This window comes from Lepidochelys olivacea (genome assembly GCF_965140295.1).
Source record: "Lepidochelys olivacea isolate rLepOli2 genome assembly, chromosome: 13".
Lineage (NCBI taxonomy): Eukaryota > Metazoa > Chordata > Testudines > Cheloniidae > Lepidochelys > Lepidochelys olivacea.
The window spans coordinates 41,936,610-41,955,605 of record NC_140423.1 but is presented as its reverse complement, the minus strand read 5'-3'; the positions used below and the strand labels follow the sequence as shown (position 1 = coordinate 41,955,605).

Genomic DNA, 18,996 nt, shown 5'->3' with positions numbered 1-18,996 from the left:
GGAGGGCGCTGGACACAAAGTCCCATTTCAGAGCCAGGAGCATCCAGGCCAGGGGTCCCGCTGCCCCGGCCTCACCAGGGCGCCTCCAGTTCCTCCGTGCCTACCGTGTACACCAGGGGCTCCGGCCACGCTGGGGGTTTTTTGCACATTTTGTTTCTTTTATTAGAAAAAAAAATCCAACTACAGGAAGCGCTAACCCAACCTGCCCCACCCCCACCCTTCCCCCTCACCTGCTCCAGCCACATGGCAGCCCCCACAGGGTCCCGGCCCCACCACAGCAGTCCCTCCCCACCCCTGTCATATTACACAAGACATATTACATATTTATATAAATATAGGCCCCCCTCCCCCCCATACAATACAGCATTGGGCCCTTCACCACTGGGGCTGAGGATAGGGGCTGCCACCCCCTGAAGGCCAAGTAAGGAGCAGGGATGCACGCTGGCAGATAATGCTGCAGGTTGGGAGGTGACCCCAGCTGGTGCCTCATGCTGGGGTGCAGTTTTACTGGCCAAGCCCACATACTTCTGTCCCAGGGAAGCTCCCCTGCCCCAGAACAGGATCTGTGCCCATTCCCATCACCCTAGGTCAGGGCAGAGTCCCCCCACTCTCTACCCTGACCCCCAGCAGGGGAAGAGGATTGATGGATGCTGAGGGCCCACAATAGGGTCGCTCCAGCCATCCCCCACCCAGTCAGTGAGTTCCAGTACCCCCTTCTGTCTGTTCAGCTCAGTCGCCTCCATCATTAGCACCATCACTGGAGTCCGAGTTGGCCGGCATCATAGGGTCATCGAGCAGAGAGAAGTCCTGTTCTGAACTGGCGTAGCCCTGAGACAAGTCATCCAGTTCATCCTCCTCATCCTCTTCTTCCTCATCAGGCTGCGGGTGCCCCAGGGAGCCCAGGTGCATGTGCGGGCCTGGGGGATAGCTGCCATGGCCCAACCCCGGGTGCAGCAGGGAGCCAGAGGAGGAGGCTGTAGGGAAGGGCATGTAGGGAAGGGAAGAGCCAGGGGTTGGTCCAGGTTGGAAGGGGCCGTGTAAAGACAGGGGCCCTATAGCCCCTAGCTGGCTCCGCCCGGCCCCGCCCATCAGGGATACCATCTTGGACAGCTCCACACCAGCCCGGCGACCCCGTGGCTGTTTCAGGCCCCCCTCAGATTCCAACGGACCTGGCAACAGCCGGCTCATCACAGGGTCAGTCACGAAGCCCTGGGCAGGGAGAGAGATGGGGAGGAATTAGTGCTGCAAGGCTTCCCCCCTCAGTACCCAGTACTGCTATGGGTCTAGCCTGCCCCCAGCAGGGATAGTGGGGCTCCCTTCCTCCCCTGCTAGCCCAGCAGTTAGAGATCCCCCTCACTATGACTAGGGGGATCTGGGGGATGAAACCCAAGGAGAGTCTGGGCAGACGGGGACCCAGCCTCTGGGCCCTGCCCTTGTAGGGGCTTAGAACAAGCTGCATGAAGGTGAAGGGTAAAGGCGGGGGGTAGAACAATGGGAGGGGGGAGGTGAGCCCTGGGTGAGATGGAAGGGGGTGGACAGGGAGGGGTTAGCACATGCCTCTCACCTTCTTGCCATTGTGGGAGCCACTGGCCCCCGGGCCCCGCTCCAACCCCGGCAGGCAGCTCAGCTCCACTGTGCCGGTCTTTTTACACCGGTGCCACTTGCGCCGATCCTCCATGTACTGGGGGGTAGGAACGGGGAATGACACAGGGATCGGGGCAAGAGAAAGGGACACCTGGTTATTCAGCCCTGTCTCCGCTTCCCCAGGCGGAGCATCTGCCCCATGCCACCAGGGCGCAGCAGCTATCAGAGCCTCCCTCCATTTGGGGCCCAACAAAGCCCATCCCCCCACCCATTTCACTGGGGCCTGGGCCCACTGAACACTCCTGGCCGCAGTGTATTCAGGGAGCAGTTGTGTCTCTGGGAGTGAGGCAGAGCCACAGGGTGGGAGGGGGCAGTTCTAGAGGATCACATGGGGGAAGCAGCACCAGGGAGGGAGAGACAGGCGGGTGTGTATGTGTCCCCGTGTCCAAAGCCTATTTCTCTCCTGTCTCCAGTCTGACATTGGGGAGCAGGAGCCCAGGGTGAAGAGGCAGGAAGCTGGGGCCTGAGGGCTCCAGGCTCTCCGGCATGGCCCTGACTGAAGGGAGGGATGGGGTGACACTCACAGCCAGGAAGCGGGGGTCAATGGCAAAGTCAGGGTGTGCATGCAGCCAGGCCTCCAGATCAGCTCGGCGTGGGGCCGCCTCCCCCACCAGCAATGTCCCATTCGCCTTGTGCACCACTGGGATCCGTGCCTCCAGATCAATGTCAGGGCCCCGCAGCCCTTCCAAGCACTGCAGCTCCAGCTGGGGCAGAGAGACTCCCAGTCAGGAGAGCGAGACCTCACAGAGCCCCCCCAGCCATCCCACCTCCCCAGGTACTGCAGCTCCAGCTGGGGCAGAGAGACCCCCCAATCAGGAGAGAGACCCTCCCTCAGGCACTGCAGCTTCCACGAAGGCAGAAACCCCCACAGCCCTCCTAGGCTCTGCAGCTCTCGCGGGACTCAGAAACCCCCCGCAGCCCCACCTCCTCCAATACACTCTCCCATCCCCTCACCTCCACCAGCTTCTTGCTGCTCTTCTTGTGGCCCAGCGGGTGTGGGTGCCGCTCATGTAGAGCGCCATTGGGGATCAGCTTATGCTTCTGGAACGTCAACTTGATCCCCTCCTCCTGGGGAAGACACAGGGTCAGCATGAGCACTGGGAAATGGGGCCCAATGCTACCCCAGGGTGACCCCCCCCCCCGACTGCCCCAGACCCACAGGGGAGCAGGCACCTCAGGTCTCCATAAGAAGTGAGTTTAACTCATTCCTCCCCAGGGCAGAGCCACATGCACTGCCAGGGAGGTGTCGGTATTAGCATGGCAAGTCATCACAGGCACCACCTCTGGATAGACATCCCCCATGCCCTGCCTGGTATTAGCATGGTGAGTTATGGGACTCTGCCCCCATCCCATGGGACAGGGGCCCCCACACCCTCCCATAGTCCTCACCCCCCACTTACGTCTTTGATCTGCACAGTGAACTCCTTCTCCTCAGGGCTGTGCCGGAGCCGAGTGTACAGGGCTGGTGCTTCCTCCTGGGGGCAGGCATGGGGAGCAGGCGAGCTGGCATAGTCACCTGGCAGCCGCAGGGCAACATCTCCCCCCGGGCCCCCACAGGGCTCCTGGGTGCGCTGACTTGAGGGCCACTTCCCCGACAGCACAGCCTGGCACACCAGGTCGATGCGGTTAATAAGCACCCGGTCCTGGGGGAAACAGGGGTGTCAGTGTCACCATGGCAACCACCCCATTACAACCAGCTACATAGCCATGGCAACCACCTCATTCCCCTGCAGAACCATGCCAGCCACCCCATCCAAACCCGCCATATAACCACAGCAACCACCCCATCGAAACCTGCCATGCAACCATGACCACTTCACACTCCCCAACAGAACCTACCCCCTACCCCCCATGGTCCCGCCCTGCTCCCCAGATGATCGGGGCTGGGTTTGTGTCCCCCCCCCCCCCCCACTGCAAGGGAGCAGTACCTTGGGCCACTCGTGGGCACGCTGCCGCTCCTGTAGCAGCAGCTCCGGGGCAGTGGGCTGTGGAGAGTCACCCTCTTGGGAGGTGGGCAGGGAGAGCAGGGACTCCTCCTCCTCCTCGGACAGCTTCCCCCTGCATGGCATGGTGCCTGAGGGTGGTGAAGGGGGGTGGTGGTGAGACAGACACCCCACCCCCCCAAAGACAGCTGCCCCTGCAGGGCACCATGCCTGGGGAGTGGTGAGACAGACACCCCCCCTCCCCCCGAGGGCATTGTGCCTGGGGATGATGAGACAGACACCCAGCCCCCTACGGACATCTCCCCAGACAGGGCACCATGCCAGGGGGATGGTGAGAGACAGACATCCCACCCCATGGGCAACTCCTGATACAGGGCATCGTGCCTAGGGGGTGAGGGTGGGGGGGACACAGAGGATGGTGAGAGACACCTCCCGCCCCCGCCGCAGAGAGACGGAGGCCTCCTGCTTCCCAAGGCCAGCACCCATCCTGCAAGCTGCCCTGCCTGTGGAGAGAGAGAGACAAGGGCAAGGATGACGCAGAGACAGACTGACCTGCCGCCACAGATGGACCTGCCCCACCCCCCCAGGGGCTTGTCCCTCAGGCCAGGGGACATCCCTGCGCTCCAGAGGGGGACACTTTGATATCAAAGGGGGTAGGGGTGGGGGAAGAGAATTCCTGGCTCCATAGGTCTTTAAGGGCTTCTGGAGGCGGCCCAGGAGGGTACCCCCACTTCTCATCATGGTCACTGGAACAGGCTGTGGAGGGGGGAACCTGGCTTATGGGGTTAGGTCAATCACCCTCATCTGCAGTCAGAGCTGGCTCAGGGAGACCCTTAGCTCAGTCTGCGTACAGGGAGGAGGTATGGGGGTCCCACACTCCATGCTGTCCTCAGACCAGGACGACGACCCGGATGTGGAGGGCAGGGGTGGATCCCTGGCTCAGGGAGGGTATGGGTGACCCAGAGGGGATGGGGTGGGACCCCAAGGGGAGGGGTACAGGGGGTCCCACACTCACCCCTCTCATCGTCGCTGTCCTCAGAGCAGGACGATGACGACCCGGACGTGGAGGGCGAGAGCTTCCCCAGGTCGAGCTCCGAGTCCGAGTCGTCAGCCGAGTCCGGCTTGGAGAGAAGCACAGGCAGCAGCGGGGCCGGCATCTCGGGCGTGGGAGACAGGGGGGAGGTGGTGGCGGCTCCAGCACCCCCTGCAGGGGGTTGAGGTGTCCCGGCCCGGCCATGCAGGTAGCTGAGGCGGGCAGCCAGGAAGGAGAAGTCGGGGTCCTGCATAATGGTGTCGTCAGTCTGGCTCAGCCCATGGCGTGCTGCCCCCTGTAGCAGCTCCCCGTCGTGCCGCCCGCACTCCCACCAGGTGGGCAGCTCAGGGCCCGGTGGCTGGCACAGGGCCAGGCGCTCCTGCAGCAGTGGGTGGCACAGGACCTGCTCCCGCAGCCGGCGCAGCAGGTCCACACGATACAACGTCCTGGAGGCCCGCTCCTCTGAGATGGGCTCAATGAACAGCGTGGGGTCCGGGGACTCTACAAGGGAGATGGGGGGAAGGGGGGGAGGTGTCAGAGACTTTGGGAGCACAGCGCCCCCAACATTCCCCTATCCTCACTCTCTCGGGTATGTACATGCCCACTCAGGGCTGCTGGCAGCCAGGGGCAGCCGGCACAGACAGACAGACATGCACCATCGCCGGCAGCCAGGGGCAGCCGGCACAGAAACAGACAGGCACTCACCATCGCTGGTGGCCGGGGCAGCCGGCACAGAAACAGACAGGCACTCACCATCGCTGGCGGCTGGGGGCAGCCGGCACACCTGCCGGCACATGGCCACAAACCCATGGAAATACTTGGTGAGGCTTTCGTCTGTCTTGCGGTCGAGCCGGGCCAGCGCCCGAAAGCGGCCCCAGTGGAAGTGCAGCGTGTCAGGGTCGTACTCCACCCCGAAACTGGACACCACGCGGTAGAAATCAGACTGCTCCCGACGCGTCCACCTGGGGGTGGGGAACAGGAGAGCCTCAGCGGGCCCGTGGACCTGAGCCAGTCCCTGGGAAGATGCACCTCTGCCCCAGGCCTACCCTGCTTGCTCCAGATCCCAGAACCAGGCCCTCACATCCCAGAGACCTGTGGTGGCTGCAGGGTGCGTGTCCCGTCCCCACACCTCCAGAGCACCCCCTGGAACAGGGTGGGGCTCCCCCTCCCCCCGTTGGCTGCACCTTGCCCAGCCTCACCGCTGCTGCTTCTCCCGGCGCACCATCTCCTTGAGCTTGCAGGCTGCCTCGCAGCGACGGCGCCGCCGGTCCCCACGCTCTGCAGCCTCCATCTTCAGCTGCTCCTGCTTGTAGCTGCGCTGGCAGGCGGTGATGAGGCGCCGCAGGCGGGCTGTGAGCACCGAGCCTGGTGGCCAGAACAGGTGCCCAGGCTGGGCCGGCTGGCCTGCAGGGGGACAACAGGGGTCAGAGCTCCCCCGTGCATGCAGACCCTGCACCCCAGCCTGCAGGGGGACAACAGGGATCAGAGCCCCCCAGTGCACGCAGATCCTGCACCCCAAACCTCCGGCTGCCCTGCATGGGGAAACCAGGGGTCAGAGCCCCCGAGTGCGCAGACCCTGCAACCCAACCCCCCGGCTGGCCTGTAAGGGGGACAACAGGGGTCAGAGCCCCCCCCAGTGCACACAGACCCTGCACCCCAAACCCTCAGCTGATCTGCAGGGGGACAGCAGGGTCAGAGCCCCCCAGTGCACGCAGATCCTGCACCCCAAACCCTCCCACCCACCCCCAGCCTGCATGCTAAGGGACAGTGCCTGCCTTAACCCCTTCTGTGCTCCTGCCACCCTCTCCCCCACCCCCTTACCTTCATCCCCATCCACCACCGAGATCTCCTCATCCAGCAGCATCAGGGGATCGCCCTGAGGGTGGGGAAGGGGAGACACAGTAAGGACTGAGAGTATTGTGACCCCCAGCCATTTCACGCACCCCCTGCCCGATACACAGCTTGCTGCCTGCCTCAGACAGGGACAGATGCTTCCAGGAGCCAATGGGGGGCTGGGGAGCACGGGATCTGGGGAACCCAGTGTGGAGACGGACCTGGGGGCAGAGCGGGACAAGGTGGAGTGCCATGGAGAGTAGGAGGCAGGGGGGACCCTAGGGTGAGGGGGGGGCCAGGAGACGCTCTCACCTCGTCATCCTGCTCCTTGGCTGGCCCAGACAGCGGTTTGTATTCAGGGTCCTCGCAGTCTTTGTCAAACTCCGCCCTGAGGCCCATGGGAAGGGAGGGGTTAGTGACCATCAGGAACTGCCCCCAGCTGGGCCCCCTCCACAGCCCCTGGGGGACTGGTGCCTCAGAACTCCATGAGGAGCAAGTTTAACTCATTCCCCCCCAGGGCAGAGCCAAGTGCTGCTGGGGGGTCGGTATTAGCATGGCGAGTCATCACAGGCATGCCCCTCGGGACAGGTTACCCAGGCCCCGCCCTGATGGCCACCACTCACGCCCCCACCCCTATGCCCGCCCCCCACCAGACAGTCACTCACCCCACCCCTGTGGCCAGGACCCTCCCCATCCCCAGGCCCTGCCCCCACTCCTGTGGCCAGGCTGCATCCTAGCCCCTAAACAGTCATTCACCCCAACCCCTACCCCGTACCTAGGCCCCGCCCGCTTGACAATCACTCACCCCTCCCCCTAGGCCCCGCCCACTTGACAATCACTCACCCCTCCCCCACATCCAGGCGGTGCTCGGCAGCAATGGCCTTGTCATCGGGGCGCCCAGCCTTCTCCAGGAAGCAGAGGGCGGGGTCAGCTCGCATGGTGTTGTATTTCTCATAGCCTGGGGGGAGGGGGCACAGATCAGGGGTCAGCACCTCTCTGCAGGCACACAGCTGTCCCTGGCCCAGCCACATCGGAATCCCTTCCCAGCACATGCACAAGTCACCTCTCCCCAGGTGAGACTCCCCTCACCCCCCTTGCTGCCAACCTAGGGGAGCCGAGTCCCCTACACCCACCATGCTTGAAGACCCCAATGAGCAGGGACTTGTCGGCCTCAGCGTCCCACCAGCCGGTTGGCACCTCCAGCTGCTCCACCAGTGGGAACCAGATGTTGATCTCGCTGCGAGGAGAGTGGGGCAGAGAAACAAGTGAGACGCGGGCCCAGACATAGAGGCACAGGGCAGGGATGGTCCCAGGGACAGGGTGGGAAACAGAACAGCGGCAATGAGGGGCGGGGGGGGGGGGGGAGGGACAGTGCAGCAAGGCGTGGGGGCAGAAGGTCCATTACCTCGCACTAGCGCCAGCCAGCACCTTGCTGGCCTGGTCCCCGATCACCTCCTGGCGTAGGTAGTACAACATCCGCACTCGCAGCAACACCCTGGCGGAGACACATCACGGGGTCAGAGAGCGCACCGAGCCCGCGCTGGGCAGCAGCATGCCCGAGTCCCATCCCCAGCCCTGGGAGGGCAGCCCGGACCCCTAGCTCCCTTGTACGAGTGGGGTGGGTGTGCGTGAGAGCTGGATGCCTGGCTCCCCTACTTGTACTAGGGGTGAGTGTGTGTGTTTGGGGGAGCCCAGACACCTGGGTCCCCTACTTGTACCAGTGGCAAGTGTGTGCATGTTGGAGGGAGCCTGGGTCCCTTGAGCCAGTGGCATGTATGGGGGGGAGGGGGAAGGAGAGCTGGACGCCTGGGACCCCTACTTGTACTAGCGTTGAGCATATGCGCTGGGGGGAAGGGGCCTGGACACCAGGGTCCTTACTTGTACTGGTGGTAAGAAAGTCTTGGGAAGGGGATCCGGACATCTGAGTCCCCTGTACCAGCGGCGAGTGCACATGTGTTGGGGGAGCCCGGACGCCTAGGTCCCTTACTTGTTGCACTGGTGCTTGAGGTGCTTCTTGTAGCTCTCGTCCTGAAAGAGTGTGTCGGGGTTGTACTTGCGGATCCACTCGGCTTTGTGGACATCGAACGTGCTCTGGGACTTCACCTTCTTGCCCTTGCGCCCCCGTGGCACGGGGATCGACAAGCCTGGCGGACAGATGGACAGAGAGGTCAGACTGGGGAGGCAGCTGGCGGGGCGTCGCACCCATGGCTCCTCTCTCAGGCGGGCGGGCAGGGAGGGAGCTGGGAGGTGGGCTGGGAACCCTCACCCGAGTGGTTCTGCAGCTCCTTGGCCTTGCCGTTCTCAACGGGGCTGATCAGGTCCCAGATGAAACCCTTGATGTTCTCGTCGCCTCGGTAGTGCAGCAGGCAGTAGACCAGGATGGCACGGCAGATTGTCTCCACGTCCCGCTCCGAGAGGCGCCGCTTGAACCGCCCATGGGACAGGATCTCCCGCCAGCGGCCCCAGCTGTGGGGAGCCGCACGGGTCAGCGCTGGCCCCAACACTCCTCCCCTCAGTGTTCCCGGCCATACCAAGCTCTCCCACCAGCACCTGCAGCCCTGGGGGACTGGCTGGGTCACTGCCAGCCCTGGGAACCCCCAGACAAGCCCTCCTAGCCCTCCTCACCCGTAGACCAGCAGGTGCTTCTCCACGCGGAAGCAGTCGGTGCGCCCGTAAGAGTGGTGCAGGGGGTGGTGGCGGTCATGACGCCTGGAGCGCGGCCGCTCCTCATCCTCGCTCTCCAGGTCCGAGAACTCCACCAGGTCATCGTCCTTCAGGGTGCTGAAGTGCCGGGTCTGCTTCCGCACCCGCGGCGTGTCGATCACCAGGTTATTCTGGGGAGGGGAGGGATGGTTACACCTAGATTGGGGGGGTGGGGGCACACAGGGAGAGCTGCCAGCCCAGCCCCCAGAACCAGCTCCTGTTGTAGGAGGGCAGCTCTGGGATACGCCCCCCACCCTTCCGGCTGGAATAACCTCCTGCCACCTAGGCTCAGCCTGGGAGCAGGAAGGCCCAGACACATCCCCACCTCTCCAAGGTGGCTCTGGACATGTTCAGTTTCAGGGGGGCACAGGGAAGCCCGGGGCCCCTGCTGACCCGAGGCTCCAGTGCCCCATGGGAGTGAGATTGAGTGGTGGGGAGCTGCGTGGGCTCACAGCACAGTGGGAAGCAGCCTCTCCTCCTGGTAGGGCTCCGACCCGATGCTCATCCACACTACTGGGGCGACTGTGTTCTCTGTCTGCCCAGCCTGCTGTGGGGATGGGGTCCCTAATAACCCCACTTTCCCCACATGCCCTCCCCCACAACTCCACCTCCCCACACAATGCTCCCCATCCCCTCCCCCCACAGCTGAAGAGGGCACGTCCCCAGCACCTCATGCCTTCACTTCCCCAGCCCCCTCATGCCCACTCCTCCCCCCAACCTTGCTGTTGAGCTGGTCCAGGTCCAGGTCTGCTTTCTTGGCCCATTTCTGCCAGAAGTTGGGGTCGTCCAGGGCGATATCTGTGCGGTTCTCCGAGGCCACGAAGCTCGCCTGGCGGAGGCAGCCGGGGGGTTAGTAGTGTGTGTGTGGGTGGGGGGCCCCCTCTGGATCTCCCAGCTACAATGCCCCACATGTCTAGCTATCCCATTTGTCCCTCCCTGCTTCGATTCCCCACCCACAGGTTGACCTCTTAGTGTGTCCCTCTGTCCCTCCCACTGGGATGCAGGTGTGAGATGGCCCCCTAGGGCAGTGGGGAGGTAGAGCTGAACCATGGTGAAGGGGGAGCCCCTGCACTCACTCTCCAGAGGAGGGTGTTGGAGGTAGCCAGGGGGTAGCCGAGGGTATTTGTGTGGGGGAATCGGGGGCGGGGTACCTTAGCGAAAGTGGAGCCCTTGCCCTCACTCTCAATGGTGATTGTGGTCGTACGGCGCAGCAGGATCTGGTCAATATCCTCCTCGCAGAACTTGGAGCCCTCATCGTCCTCCTCCATGATGGCAGCATAGGCCCCCTTGCGCAGCAGGTCCTCAATCTCCTTCTTGGAGAACTGCTGGATCTGGGGAGGAGGGGGGAGGAACCTGTTCACATGGGTACCCACAACATCACAGCACTCCCAGGAACCTCCTTCGCACCACCCTCCCACCCCAGCACACGGGTACCTGAAACATCACAGCACCCCCACCCCTCAGAACCTCCTCCCCGTCATGCCACCACCTCAGCCCACGGGTACCCCCAATGTCACAGTACCCCCACGAACCTCCTCCCCACCACCCTCCCACCCCAGCCCATGGATGCCTGCAACATCGCAGCTCCACGCAACCTCCTCCCCGCCACCCTCCTGAACCCACCAGTCCCTTGCCCTGGGGCGGATCAGAGCCAAGCCAGGGCTCCCGCTGCACTCTCACCCCAGCGATGCTGCCCTCGCGCCCACTCATGGACTGCAGCACGGCCTTGTCCAGGCCCAGCTTGAGGCTGGCCTTGTCGAACATCTCACGCTCATAGGAGTTGCGGGTGATGAGGCGATAGACCTTCACCGCCTTGCTCTGCCCGATCCGGTGGCAGCGGGCCTGCGCCTGGGGAGAGAGGGGCGGCAGGGTGCTCGGTGCACTTGGTAGGGGGAGGAGCCGGTGTCTGGGGTGCGGGACCCTGAGCACGCTGAAGAGCAGGGAAAGGGAGGAGCTGGGGGACAGTGGTCATGGGGCCTGGGAAGTGCACAGGGGCTGGGACAGGCCTAGAGGATGCTCAGGGATGGGGCAGGGTTGTGGGGTAAGAACACTCAGGGACCCCAGAGGGCGCTCGGTGGAGGGGGAGCCCAGGAGAGAAGAGGACGACACTGCAGGGAGTACAGGAAGAGAAGGGCATGACCCTGCCCTCGGAGGGGGCACACAATGGGGACAGGGTGTGGGGCAGGGGAGGGTCCCCGGTACCTGCAGGTCGTTTTGGGGGTTCCAATCCAAGTCACAGGTGATGCGGGTGTCAGTGGGTGGGATGGGGCTCTGAGGGGAGCTGTAGAGGGGTTGGGGTGCTGTGTGTGTGGGGGTCCCGGTACCTGCAGGTCGTTCTGGGGGTTCCAGTCTGAGTCGAAGATGATGCAGGTGTCGGCTGCCGTGAGGTTGATGCCCAGGCCGCCCGCCCGAGTGCAGAGTAGGAAGACAAAGCGGTCCGAGTCAGGCTTGCTAAAGCGGTCAATGGCAGCCTGCCGCAGGTTCCCCCGCACCCGTCCATCAATCCGCTCATACAGGTACCTGCGGGGGAGGGGCCAGCACCGTGTTTACGTAGGGCCTACAGTGATGGAACCCCATGCTCCACTGCACCCCCAGCTTCATTACCACTGGCCCCGTGACACCCCTTCCAACCTGCTCCAGCTTGTGTTGATGTATGCCCTGCAGCAGAGCTAAGGTCCCACCCCCTGGATCCCACCTCCCGCCACACACACAGCTGGGGGCAGGAGCGTCTGTTCACACACAGGCCCTAGAATAGCAAGCACCCCCTCACCGCCTCTGGATGAGGTAGTCCTCCAAGATGTCGAGGCAGCGCACCATCTGCGAGAAGATCAGCACCTTGTGGCCGCCCGCCTTAAGCTTGGGCAGCAGCTTGTCAATGAGCACCAGCTTGCCGGCCGAGCGCACCATGGCCTGGAGGTGCAGATCATGGGGGACGTAGTGCGGGCAAGAGTCCCGAAACTCAGCCAGGATCTTCTCTTCCGCGCCTGACAGGGAAGGAACAGGTGGGGGTGTTACCCCGGGGCCCAGCAGTCCTCCCATGCCTGGCCCTGCTGAGATGCCCCCATTGCAGGGACGGGCACTGGTGGCGAGGGAGCAGCGCTGACTATGGGGAGAGCTCCCGCCCAGCCCCGCTGAGATGCCCCCGGTGTAGGGACGGGCGCCAGCAGTGCTGCCCAAGGGGAGATGCAGGGACGGGCAGTGCTGCCCCCGGGGGGAGAGCCCCCACCCGGCCCCGCTGAGATGCTCCCATTGCAGGGACGGGCGCCGGCAGCGAGGGGGCAGCGCTGACCGAGGGGAGAGCCCCCACCCGGCCCCACTGAGATGCCCCCATTGCAGGAACGGGTGCCGGCGGCGAGGGGGCAGTGCTGACCGAGGGGGGAACCCCCACCCGGCCCCTCACCGTTGATGAGGTAGGGGTGGTTGCAGCACTTGCGGAGCTCCATCATGGTGTTCAGCAGGTTAGGCATGTTGGTGTGCCCCGCCCCCTTGGACAGGAAGGAGAAGTTCTTCTCCAGGATGGCCCGGTAGTATTTCTTCTGGATGTTGGTCAGCTCCACCTCGATGATGGTCTCCTGCTTGGGCGCCAGGTTCTTCTCGACATCCTCTTTCAGCCGCCGCAGCATCATGGGCTTCAGGATGGCCTGGAGCTTCTGCACCTGGGAGCAGGGCTGGGGGAGTCAGCACATGCGGGAGGAGCCCAGGGCTGGGACAGCAGGGGGCTGAGGTTTGGGACTGAGGGGTACCGTCAGGGGTGGGTGTTGTGAACAGAAGACAGAGGACAGGCTGGGGGCAGGAAGGGCTGTGTGCGTGGTAGACAAGGGGCTCTTCGCGTGCGAGCAGGAGGGCAGGGCGAGGCACGTGGATGGGGGACAAGGGACTTGGACCAGAGGACGGGGTGCAGGACGAGGGGGTTGGGGAAAAGAGACACAGGGAGGGCGGGGTGGGACAAGGGGCTCAGGGAGGGCGGAGCCCCGAGGGATGAGGGGCTCGGGGAGGGTGGAGCGGTGGTGTGTGGAGTAACAAGGGGCTTGGGGAGGGCGGGGCAGTGATGGGCGGAGGGACAAGAGGCTCAGGGAGGGTAGGGGTGCGTGGACAGCAGGGCGGGGTGAGGCGGTGGTGCGCGGCGGGATCAGGGGCTCGGGAAGGCGGGGCGGGGGTAAGCAGACAACAGGGTGGTGCGGTGGTGCGCAGTGGGGGGACGAGGGGCTCAGGGAGGGCTGGGCAGTGGTGCGCGGTCAGCAGGGAGGGATGAGGGGTTTGGGAGGGTGGGGCGGTGGTGCATGGTGGGACGAGGGGCTTGGGGATGGCGGGGCAGTGGTGCGCGGATGGCAAGGAAGGGCAGGATGAGGCACACGGACGGGGGACGCCCGCTCGCCCTTACCTGCTCCTCTGTCTTGAGGTCCCCGAAGTCCTTGAGGAACTCTGCCTCGGAGGGGAACTGCGAGGGCTCCAGGAAGTGCAGCAGGCTGAACAGCTCCTCTACTGTGTTCTGCAGCGGGGTGCCCGTCAGCAGCACCTTGTGCTCCTGGCACGGGACAGGGTGTCAGGGGGCGGCCCCACGCTACCCCTCCCTCCAAAGAGCTCCATGGAGCCTCCTAACCCCCCACAGCGCCCAGAGGCTGGGCCCACACCTCACAGAGCCAAATGCCCGACTCAGGGCCCAGCACAGGGCAGCCCCCCGACACAGCCCCAGCCCAGCTCCACCACAGCCACCAGTTTTCCCCCAGGGCTCCCTTCCGCCCCATCCCCGGACACCTCTGGGACCCCAGTCATCCCACCAGGTCCATGTGCTTGAGGCTGTCCAGCAGCTTGCAGTTGCGGTTCTTGAGCCGGTGGGCCTCGTCGATGATGACGCAGCGCCACTCGATCTCCCGCAGCTCAGGGCAGTCTGACAGGATCATCTCAAAAGTGGTGATGAGCGCGTCGAACTTGTAGGCGCCAGGGATCAGCCGGCCCTGGAGGGGAGCAAGGGCAATCAGACGACGCGGTGGTGGTGGGCTGCCCCGGGAACCAGCACAGCCGAGAACAGCCTCCCCACAACATGCCAGGGCAGGAAACCCACCTCCTGGGGCCTGCAGAGAGCCTGCCCTGCTGGGTCCCCTGCTCCTTGCTTGCAGTACACGCGCCTGTGTCCACGTCCCCCTGCGTCTGCCCCTCCCCCTGGTACCTCAGAGTCCCTGCAGTACACACGCCTGTGTCCACGTCCCCCTGCATCTGCCCACCCCCCCCGGTACCCCAGAGTCCCTGCAGTACACACGCCTATGTCCACGTCCCCCTGCATCTGCCCACCCCCCCCCGGTACCCCAGAGTCCCTGCAGTACACACGCCTATGTCCACGTCCCCCTGCATCTGCCCACCCGCCCACCCCCCCTCCGGTACCCTGGAGTCCCTGCAGTACACGCGCTTGTGTCCACGTCCTCCTGCGTCTGCTCCTCCTCCCGGAGTCCCTGCAATACACACGCCTGTGTCCGCCCCCCCCCGCCATACCCCAGAGTCCCTGCAGTATAGACGCATATGTCCACACCCTCCTGCGTCTGCCCCCCCCCCCCCGGTACCCCAGAGTCCCTGAGTCCATGTCCCCCTGCGTCTGCCCCCTTCCCGGTACCCTGGAGTCCCTGCAGTACACTCATGTGTCAGTGTCCACGCTCCATGCATCTGCCCCTCTCCCCCGTACCCGGGAGTCCTTGCAGTACATCTCGTACTGTTGGATCATCTGGCGGGAGGCCAAGCTGCCGTGGTAGACGATGCTGTTCATCTCGGTCCACGTGTTGAACTCGCGCTCCCAGTTGGTGATGGTGGAGAGGGGAGCGATGACCAGGAACGGGCCGCGGATGCCCACGTTGTAAACTTCCTGTAGGAAGGCGATCGACTGGATGGTCTTCCCCAGCCCCATCTCATCTGCCAGGATACAGTTCTGCCTATGGGGGGAGAAATGGGGGTCAGCATCCCCCCCAACTACCTCCTCCCTCTGCCAGGGTGCAGTTCTGCCTGTGGGGGGAGAAATGGGGGTCAGCATCCCCCCACCCCAACTACCTCCTCCCCTGCCCCAGCCCCTCTGCCAGGGTGCAGTTCTGCCTGTGGGGGGAGAAATGGGGGTCAGCATCCCCCCACCCCAACTACCCCCGCCCCAGGCCCTCTGCCAGGGTGCAGTTCTGCCAGCTGAGTGGGAGACCAAGCACTAACCCCAGCCTCACCTGCCCGTCCCCTTCCTGTGTCGCCCAGACCCAGCTCACCTGTTGTACCAGTTGAAGAGCAGCCAGTTGACCCCCTCCAGCTGATACTCGCGCAGCTGGTTGCGGTTCTTGTACTCGTGGGAGAGCTCCAGTTTTTTCCAGGAGATGGCCTGGGGGCGGGCCTGGGGGGAACAGTGGGGGACCCCGTCAGCATGGCAGAAAGAAGCACCCCCTGCGCCAGCGGCGGTGGAGAGGGGGCTGCACGGAGGGGAGACAGGTGCTGTCACTCAGCATGCATGGGCGTTCCAGGTGCCTGACCTGCTGCTTTTGGGATGGGAGGTAGCTGGAGGGGGGGAGAAATGATGGCTGAGCCAACTTGGGATGGGGGCTGGGGTGGGAGGCAAGATGGGGGCTGTCACTCACCATTCATTTAAGCGGGGTGGCTGGAGCCAGGGTAGGGGGTGGAGCTACAGCTGTCACTCCTCCTGCCTCTGAGCTCAGGGCCTGGATGCATTTAGGCTGAGGGGGCAGAGCTGGTGGCTGAGGGAGTGGAGCTGGGGGCTGTCACTCACCATGCATTTGAGCTCAGAGTGCCGGGCATCTAGTTTTCGAGCGGAACACCCGGTCAAAAAGGGACCCTCGCGACTCCAGTCAGCACTGTTGACCAGGCCACTAGAAGTCCGGATGGCTGGCTCCTAGGTGGAGGGACAGCCACGGTGGCTCGATGCGCTGCCCCCACCCCGGCTCCACAGCTCCCATTGGCCATGAACTGCAGCTAATGGGAGCTGCAGGGGTGGCGCCTGCGAGCAGCATGCAGAGCTATCTGGCTGCCCCTACGCCTAGGAGCTGGACATGCCGGCCACTTCTGGGAGCCACCTGATGTAAGTGCTGCCCGGATCCTGCGCCCTGAACCCTCTGCCCCAGGTCGGAATGCCTTCAGCACCCAAACTCCTTCCCATACCCCAACCCCCTGCTCCAGCCCAGAACCCCTCATATCTCACCCCACCCTGGAACCCTTACCCCTGCATACCAACCCCCTGTCCCAGCATGGTGAAAATGAGTGAGGGTGGGGGAAGAGCGAGCAACGGAGGGAGGGTAGATGGAGTAGACAGGGCCTTGGAGAAGGGGCAGGGCAAGGGTGTTCTGTTTTGTGTGATTAGAAAGTTGGCAACCCTAGTGCTGGGACTGGGGGGTGGAGCCAGAGACTGTCACTCACCACGCGTTTGAGATCAGGGTGCCGGGCCTGGATGCGTTTGAACTCACGGACTTTCCCCTCATCCACATCCTCCTTGAGCTCCCAGGTACTGTCCTCATAAGGCAGGGAGCACCACTTCACCAGGTAATAGATCACCGGCTGCGGCGACAGGGACAGGGACAGGCACAGGCCCATGGTCACAAGGGGCTCCCACGGCACCCAGCCCCCACAGCTCATCCCCGCCCCATGGAGAGTGTCAGCTCTCCCCAACCAGGCCAGGGCCACGTGGTGGGAGGGGAGAACTGGTGCCTGTTCCCAATCCTCAACCCCACCCCTGAAGCGAGTTTCCTTGGAGCTTCACTCCAAGCCCCAATAGCCCCCCATAAATCAGGGGGGTTTGCAGCCCCAGAGCTTTGGCCCCTGCCTCAGACCCCACTTCCCCCCCACACTTCACTGTCCCAGTTCCCCCCACAGCTAAACCCCCAACCCCACCCTGGTCACCTCTCCGTTGTCCTTATCGACACTGTGGGACTCATCCAGGATCCGGTCGACCTCCACATAGTCAGGGTTAAAAGGCTCCTCATCCTGGGGAGGAGATGTACATAACTCCCCTCTCCCTGTCCCCCGTCTCCCCGAGGGCTGGCACTCACCCACACACCCCATCCTGGCCAGAGACCCCCAGCTCCCACCCTCCCAGACCTCTGCTGCTGTGGGGAAGGAGTCAGTCCCATGGCCACAGTGCCAAAGGGACCCCTGGGTGCCCATGGGCAGAGGGCTTCACAGGGGCCTGCTGGGTCAGTTAGGTATGTCACAGCTCACCAAAGGGTGGCAAGTTAGATCTGTCCCATGAGCCAGCAGCCCACCAGCTGCCAGTCCTCAGGAAATGCACATACAGAGAACATTTACGGAGTTCTGGGTCTGTGCTGGAAATTATGTTCTTAAGGGCTTGGAGTTAGAGTGGCGACATCCTCTGAAACGCTGCTTTCAGGCCGACAGGACCAGACACTTCTCAGATACTCAGTCATTAATGCCAGGAAGGACCACTGTGATCTTCTCATCTGACCTCCTGCAAGTCGCAGGCCTCAGACCCTCACCCACTCCTGTAACAGACCCCCAACCTCTAGCTGAATTACTGACGTCCTCAAACTATGGTTTGGAACTTCAAGTTACAGAGAATCCACCACTGACACTAGTTAAAACCTGCAGGTGACCCACGCTGCAGAGGAAGGTGAAACCCCCCAAGGTCTCCCTGTCTGGCAATTTGATTATTGTGGCCTCACAACGTGCACCTATTTATATAGCGAGCCATCTGCTACGTAAGAGATTGCAGCATCTACGGGAATGACAGTGGGGGCATCCTGTATAGGAGGAACAGCAGAGGATTTCTGCTGTACCTCGGAGTGCAAAGCAATGAACACCAGTGCCTTCACCTGGGAGGCAGCCAGCCAGCATGCCTGTCCCATGAAAGGAGGGTCACAGCCGACCTGGCTGCAAAGAATCTGGGTGAGCAATACTCATCAAGAGAGTCTGTAGCTCAGTCAGTCCAGGCTCTGGAATGGGTGGTGGTGTTTCATTTTCTAGTCACCCTCTCTTTCCAATACTTTACTTACTGCAACTGGAATCTCTACACTTTGTCAATGAAACCGTATCCTCGTTTTCAGTATTAACCAGTGGTTCTCAGCCTATTTACCATTAAGGGCTGCATATGTGGCTCTGTGTTACGTAGGCTGCCCCCACTACAATAGATACACTACCTGTATGGCCCTGAGGGTGTCACATGGGCCACAGGCGGAGAACCGCAGCTCTAAATGTATCCAAGTGCTGTGCTGAGGGAGCGGTGATCTGAGGGCGTCCTGCCTCTTTGGGAGTAGTAAGTCTGTGGATGCTGTGAGTGGCCAGGGGAGGCGTGGAGGGCCCAGAGCTGGGGTGTGTCAATCGCTAACCTGTTCAGTAACAGTGGGGCAGGCGAGGCAAGGGGGCAGTGCTTGTGTTACCCATAGAGTTGGGGTGCTGGGTTGCCCTCACACTCAGGGTAGGGGGTATTGAGGAGCCTCACAGCTCTGGGTACTCCCAGGAAGTGTCACTGCTGCCCAGACCCTGTGGTCCCCCCATGGTTCACACCCACCCGCCCCATGGTACCTCATGGAAGAAGTGCCTCATCTGGGTCATCTTGGTCTTGAAGCGCTTGAGTTTCTGGTGGATTCGCTTGTCCTTCTCCAGCTGGGCAATGGTGGCCCATTCGCAGTGCAGATACGAGCTGGAGGAAGGGCAGAGGGGTTAGGCAAATGGACAGACACCCCACGAGTGATATTAGATCTGGCCAGAAACTGGAGTTTGAATTCCGCGCCTGGAAATTCTGACAGTGGGGAGTTTTCTCCATTCAGAATCTGAACGGAAGCAAAAATTTTAGAATCTCCTGAGAAACAAAACCCCGAAACAAGTGTGACCCAAGGGCATGGAAACCCGCCGTTT

The 18,996-nt window shown here is 63.0% G+C and overlaps 1 protein-coding gene across 4 annotated transcripts in view; it reads right to left on the bottom strand.

Annotated features, from left to right (window-relative positions):
- Positions 1-302: 302 nt before the first annotated feature.
- CHD8 (chromodomain helicase DNA binding protein 8) overlaps positions 303-18,996 on the bottom strand; it is a 28,955-nt gene continuing 10,261 nt past the window's right edge. For 3 of the 4 annotated variants that reach the window (XM_084645283.1, XM_084645282.1, XM_084645284.1), the window contains 30 exons: positions 18,664-18,781; positions 17,026-17,109; positions 16,546-16,683; positions 15,390-15,511; positions 14,831-15,074; positions 13,935-14,111; positions 13,538-13,681; positions 12,557-12,812; positions 11,927-12,140; positions 11,481-11,676; positions 10,837-11,004; positions 10,308-10,487; positions 9,875-9,985; positions 9,079-9,287; positions 8,720-8,919; positions 8,441-8,597; positions 7,859-7,948; positions 7,587-7,690; positions 7,297-7,411; positions 6,766-6,841; positions 6,442-6,496; positions 5,820-6,024; positions 5,374-5,582; positions 4,603-5,121; positions 3,573-3,718; positions 3,045-3,287; positions 2,599-2,712; positions 2,169-2,348; positions 1,565-1,681; positions 303-1,209 (listed from right to left, as the gene is read on the bottom strand). In XM_084645283.1, the coding sequence (XP_084501409.1) occupies positions 730-1,209; positions 1,565-1,681; positions 2,169-2,348; positions 2,599-2,712; positions 3,045-3,287; positions 3,573-3,718; positions 4,603-5,121; positions 5,374-5,582; positions 5,820-6,024; positions 6,442-6,496; positions 6,766-6,841; positions 7,297-7,411; positions 7,587-7,690; positions 7,859-7,948; positions 8,441-8,597; positions 8,720-8,919; positions 9,079-9,287; positions 9,875-9,985; positions 10,308-10,487; positions 10,837-11,004; positions 11,481-11,676; positions 11,927-12,140; positions 12,557-12,812; positions 13,538-13,681; positions 13,935-14,111; positions 14,831-15,074; positions 15,390-15,511; positions 16,546-16,683; positions 17,026-17,109; positions 18,664-18,781 (5,371 nt within the window). In that variant the 3' untranslated portion in view covers positions 303-729. The remainder of the gene's footprint in view (positions 1,210-1,564; positions 1,682-2,168; positions 2,349-2,598; positions 2,713-3,044; positions 3,288-3,572; positions 3,719-4,602; positions 5,122-5,373; positions 5,583-5,819; positions 6,025-6,441; positions 6,497-6,765; positions 6,842-7,296; positions 7,412-7,586; positions 7,691-7,858; positions 7,949-8,440; positions 8,598-8,719; positions 8,920-9,078; positions 9,288-9,874; positions 9,986-10,307; positions 10,488-10,836; positions 11,005-11,480; positions 11,677-11,926; positions 12,141-12,556; positions 12,813-13,537; positions 13,682-13,934; positions 14,112-14,830; positions 15,075-15,389; positions 15,512-16,545; positions 16,684-17,025; positions 17,110-18,663; positions 18,782-18,996) is intronic. The other variant, XM_084645285.1, reaches the window with a different exon arrangement.